Source organism: Conger conger, chromosome 4, assembly GCF_963514075.1.
Source record: "Conger conger chromosome 4, fConCon1.1, whole genome shotgun sequence".
Classification (NCBI taxonomy): Eukaryota; Metazoa; Chordata; class Actinopteri; order Anguilliformes; family Congridae; genus Conger; species Conger conger.
The window spans coordinates 13,292,904-13,298,903 of record NC_083763.1 but is presented as its reverse complement, the minus strand read 5'-3'; the positions used below and the strand labels follow the sequence as shown (position 1 = coordinate 13,298,903).

At 50.8% G+C, this 6,000-nt stretch overlaps 1 protein-coding gene across 1 annotated transcript in view; it reads right to left on the bottom strand.

Annotated features, from left to right (window-relative positions):
• notch2 (notch receptor 2) overlaps positions 1-6,000 on the bottom strand; it is a 63,804-nt gene that overhangs the window by 34,063 nt on the left and 23,741 nt on the right. The window contains exons 3-4 of the mRNA XM_061237925.1: positions 1,659-1,918; positions 222-563 (exon numbers count right to left, since the gene is read on the bottom strand). Of these exons, the coding sequence (XP_061093909.1) occupies positions 222-563; positions 1,659-1,918 (602 nt within the window). The remainder of the gene's footprint in view (positions 1-221; positions 564-1,658; positions 1,919-6,000) is intronic.

Genomic DNA, 6,000 nt, shown 5'->3' with positions numbered 1-6,000 from the left:
TCCCTCCCTCTCCACTTCCCCCCATCTCCCCCCTCTCTCCCCCTCCCTCTCCTCTTCCCCCCATCTCCCCCCCTCTCTCCCCCTCCTTTTCTCCCTCCTCTCTCCCCCCTCTCTCCCCCCCTCCCTCTCCCTCTCTCCCTCCCTCTCCTCTTCCCCCTCTCTCCCCCTCCCCCCTCCCTCTCCCCCTCCCTCTCCCCCTCCGCCCTCCCTCCCTCTCTCACCAGGCAGGCAGTGGCACCAGTAGCTGGTCTCGGAGGTCTGGCGGCAGGTGCCCCCGTTGACGCAGGGGGAGGGGGCGCAGGGCACGTAGGGGGTCTCGCAGTGGCGGCCGGTGTAGCCGGCGGGGCAGGTGCAGTGGTAGGACCCGGGCGTGTTGGCGCAGACGCCCGCGTTCTGGCACAGGGAGGGCGCGCCCGCGCACTCGTCCGTGTCGTTCAGGCAGCGGGGACCCCAGTACCCCGCGGGGCAGGCGCAGCTGAACTTGCCCCCCGGCAGGGGGGTGCAGACGCCCCCGTTAGAGCAGGGGCTGGACACACAGCTGTCCTCCAGGGTGCAGTCTGGACCTGGGGGGGGGGGAACGGGGCAGATATGTTGCTCCGTGAGCAAAACTGTAGGCCTGCTAACCCGCAAAAGGTTCTGTAAAAAGCTATACAAACACTGAAGGTATCACAGTGCAGTCTCCAAGTAAATCCACACCAAACTGCAATAAGAATAAGATTTAAAATCTAAACATGAGAGTAAACTACTCAAGATGTTTTTGTTTTCGCTTCTTTGCAGTACGAGTTCTCAGCCTGCGTACTCACGACAGACGGTGAGGAGAGATCCAGGTGCAAACAGCGACTGATATCTCAGCCTTGCACAGCACATTACACACATTTACAGCTCAGAATGAAAAGCCTAAAAGCGTAGGAGCAGTATGGTGGTAAAACATAAGACGGATTAAAGGCTAATCAAAAGCATTAAAGCAAGAGAGAAAAAGTTCCACAGATAATGTTGATAACGTGCACAATTTTGCAATGCAAATAAAAACACTTAGAGGCTAGTACTCCCTAAAAGGACTAATTCAGTTGAGCTGGCTGATGTCTGATGATATCGAGTTTTTCAAGATTTAATTACGATTGCATATCAAGTGTAACGAGTTAGATTTGCCTGAGTCCAAGGCAGGATTTGAACCCCAGGTTCTGACTCACCCAAAGATTTCGTAGGCAAACGCGTTGCCAGTCAGCTAAAGGCAAAATTGTCATGGTAACCTGCTTTCCTGCACTGAGCCTCCACTCGCAAACTAGCCCAGATAACCCTGCTACACAAGGAAAATGACACGAAACAGGTAGTCCAATAGTCCGTCTAAAGGAAACTGTTGTGCCCTCCCAATTTCCACCACACCAACCTTCCCCGGCTGAACAGCAGATCCATTACAAGACATTATTACGTTACATGTCATTTAGCTGACGCTTTTATCCAAAGCGACTTACAGTTGATTAGACTAAGCAGGAGACAATCCTCCCCTGGAGCAATGCAGGGTTAAGGGCCTTGCTCAGGGGCCCGACGGCTGTGCGGATCTTATTGTGGCTACACCGGGGATCGAACCACCGACCCTGCGGGTCATAAAGTCATGCACCTTAACCGCTACGCTACAGGCTGCAGGGATCCAAACCTACCAGTCCAGCCCTGGGGGCAGAGGCACTCGTACTTGTCCAGGGACAGCAGGGTGCAGGTGCCCTGATTGGCGCAGGGGTTGCTGGGGTAACAGGTGGAGTTCTGGGGCGTCTGGCAGTTGGGGCCGGTGAAGCCGAGGGGGCAGGAGCAGGTGGGGGCGCCCGGTTTCCCGGCAACGCTGCAGTTGCCCCCGTTGAGGCAGTACCCCGGCCGACAGGGGTCGCTGTGGTGACAGTACTCCCCCACGAACCCGGCACTGCACCTGGTGACACAGGGAACGGGCGACGTTAGGACTCACGTTTACACACAGCCGTGAGCCGTGGTGGAGAAGGCACAGTTAGCAGAATCTATGGCTTCAGTTAACCAAGGGGCAGGGATGCCATAGGCCTTCACAGTCAGACGCACATCAAACACATAAACACATACACACACATCAAATACACACACATCAAACACATATACACAAACACACATAGCAAACACATACACACACAAATCAAACACATATACACACACACACCTAGCAAACACACACTGACAGAAAACAGCAAGGGTGTGTGTGTGCCCCCACCTATCTAACAGCGCATTATGTGTGTCTGTGTGTGTGTGCGAGTGTGTATGTGTGTGTCTCACACACACACACACACACACACACACGTGCGTGAGACAGGATATGACCACGTCAGGTCATAAAGTAGGGCACACAGATCGTTTCTCTCACTCTCTCCCTCTGGCTCCAGTAGGTCATGTGCATGACAATTACAGAGAGCAGATTATAGTTCCCCAAAATGCAGCTGAAAAAAGCTCCCACTCCTCTCCTCCCTTCCTCTGCCCAGAGCACAGATTTAACTTTGTGTTCGAGAGAGGTGGAAAGAGAGGGAGAGGGTCAGAGGAAAGGAGAGGGAGAGAGATGGAAAGGGTGGGAGAAGGAGAGAGAGAGTTAAAAGGGAGAGAGGTAAAAGGAGGGGGAGAGAGAAAGATTGAGAAATATACTTCTAGATTTATGCGTGTATGCTTTGGCACTTTGGCACCGTTTACAAATGTATTTTGTGCCAACCCAGCATTATGACCGATCCTCATAGCGAAAGTGAGAGAGAGAATGGCAGTGATGTCATCCCCCCGGGGAAGTCCCGGCTCAGTGAGGTCACTCGGACGGCGGGACAGAGGGGGCATTGAGAGCTCCGGTCCCTGGGTACCGGGGAGGCGCCGGGCCGGCACGCCGTCCTGGGAGACGCGGCGGTGCGCCCGTCTGCCTCCGCACACCTGAGCCTCCCTCCCTGCCTCCCACAGGGGGGCTCAGGTGACACGCCACACGAGGAGCTCCTTTTCCACCGCCTCTCTCCTCCCCCCCCCCCCCCCCCCGCTCCGAGAGCTCCGCCCGCCCGGGCAGGCCAGATGAGTGAAGAGAAGAGGGGAAATCGAGGAAACTAAACGTGAATCGGGCAGATGGAATTTCCTTCCTCCTTTCAACACGGGTTCCAACCCACGTCGGTTATCGACTGGCGTACGCGTGGGGAGAGGTGGATTCACAGCTCGGTCATTTACTGTAGAAGTCACGGATTCCGTGAAAATACTTCCCCAAAGGACGCGCTCATCTTATCTTGCTTAAGTGAAGTTGGAGCCTCCTATCGGGTTGGAGTTTCCGGAAAGATGACCAGACCTCGATCGGTTTCCGAGTCAGGCAAAGAACAGGGAGATGAAGTGAAAATGAAGTGACTAGAAAGAGCCCCATGCACATAAACAGTGCCTCCCTCACACACACACACACACACACACACACACAAACAGTGGTTTTAACACCGGACACACACACACACACACACAAGTGTATGCACACAGTGCCTCTCACACTGGACACACACACACACACACACACAGTACCTCACGCACTGGAGACACACACACACAGAGTGGCTCCCACACTGGATACTCACACACACACACACACACACACACACAGTACCTCACACAGTAGACACACACACACACACACACACACAGTACCTCACACACTAGACACACACACACACAGAGTGACTCTTACACTGGATACACACACACACACACACACAGTACCTCACACACTAGACACACACACACACACACAGAGTGGCTCTCACACTGGACACTCACCACCACCATGACCACTTCCTCCCTGTATGGCCTGCAGTATGCATTTAACTGGCTTATGTCAGTCGCAGTTTAAAATACACGCTACTTTACTGTATATATGGGTGCTCACACACACACACACACACACACACACACACAGAAACACACACACACAACCCAATCATACCAGACCACTGAAAATATTAAAAGCAATAAAATGTATTAGTTTACACACATTAGCATAGTTAGTCACTCCCAGAAGATAGTCGTTGTTGCCCCAAACCAGTTAGACCCTTTAAAAATAACTGTACAAACAATGTTCAAAACAATGTGCCGTTTAAATAAAGCCATTAAAATCGACTTCCTCCTTCTACAAGTATGCCTCGAAAATGTACTGCAGTAGGTCCATTTCCGCCCACTGCAGAATTCTCCGATGCGAGTTGTTTCCGACACATCAGCACTTCTGTTCAATGAGCACCCTGTTGATCACGTTCTGTAGCGCTCTCTGTAGCGAGCATGAGGTCTGCAAAACAATCCATATTTCTTTTCAAGAGCACCGTTGGTTTATCGGCATAATGCCTCGCTCCTGTGACTCCGCGTCCGTTAGCCGGTGCTCTAGAAGAGGCTAAATTAAGAAAGCGGCCCGCAGTGGAATCGTCTCAAACGAATCAAGGCTAGTTTTCCGTATTTCCGCGCTTCACAAAGCGCTCTACTGTACTGGCCTGCCGTGCGCTTACGCTTCCTAATTTGATGAAATTAGCCGCGGGGGTTTACATGGAGGCCCTCATCTGGAAGCTGCCCTTATTTTAACCCCGGAGCACATTGTTGGCAAGGCACCTCTAAGTCTTCCACCTGTATGTCGGCTGTTTACCCAGCCTGCTTTGCGATGTGTCGTGAAGTCTCTTCCGCCGACCCGTTTACTGGTGCAATGCAGCAACACGCCCGCGTCACACTCTGCTCGAAAAGATGCCATCGCTGGTGTAAAGTCTAGCTATGACACGCTTGAAATGACCAGCTACCAGCTGTTTCAAGACATAGCTTGAGCTAGTAACCATCCTGAGTATGGAGCTGGTCTGAACTGGTCAACCAGCTGCCAGCTGTTTCGAAACGGGTGGTCTGTAGCGTGGTGGTTAAGGTAAATGACTGGGACACGCAAGGTCGGTGGTAGACACAATAAGATATGCACAGCCGTTGGGCCCTTGAGCAAGGCCCTTAACCCTGCATTGCTCCAGGGGAGGATAAGAGCGTCTGCCAAATGGCAATAATGTAATGTAAAACCTAGCTTGAGTTGTTTTTTCAGCAGGGATGTAACCTCATAGTGAGCTACACATAGAAATTTAGAAAAATGATTAACATTACAATTTGAGGCTACCGCTACAATCGTGGGGGAGGGTGGAGGCAGAGTTTGGGAAAAGATTTACACCCAGCTTGGGCCTTTTCTCAGAAGAGAGTGGAGTTTGTCCTTGAGCCAATTACAAAATGTCTTTTTGTAACCACTACACTACACTACACCAGGCCACGCCATACAAAAGCAAACTCACTATCAATACCACAATACACACGTTCTTTTAATTCATTAAATGGGTTTTTACACGTGCATTCTTAATGCTGCTCTTGATTAAGGTTTTGCAAATCAATGGTAATAAATGCAATGCCATTAAAGTTGGATAATCTAATCTTTTCTGAGTTGCTACACTTTATGTGTACAAACTTCAAAGCTGTTTGATTCTCTACCCACAATTCACCAGCTGTGCAAATCTAAGTGGTGAACCACCACCTAAATCCCAGATCATTTTAAACTGCATATATTTTAGGACGCAAAATCACTCTCTACACATACCAGGACAGTTATGATCTTTGACCTTTTCACCTTCAGAGCTTTCAAACCATGTTCTAACGGGCCACTTCTTTCTAACTGTACAAGCGTGTCAATTTCACTCTGCCTCATGCTCTTCAGGTTTCCCAGAGTGTGAAAATCAGTCCTGTGGACACGCGCTCAATTTAATTACGCAGTTATAATTACATGACCTTGTAATTACATTATGTATACATTTCTCCCGCATTTAGATTTTTTGCATAGCAGCCCGTGGTTGTTGTACAGCAGTTTTGTCCCGCATATTGAGTGGTTCCGTCTGCAGTCTGTAATTTCCGACACATTTCCCATGATTAGCGAGTGCTGCTACGCTACGAGTCCTCACCCCGTGGCTCTCCGTTGTTCCTATTCGTTAATAT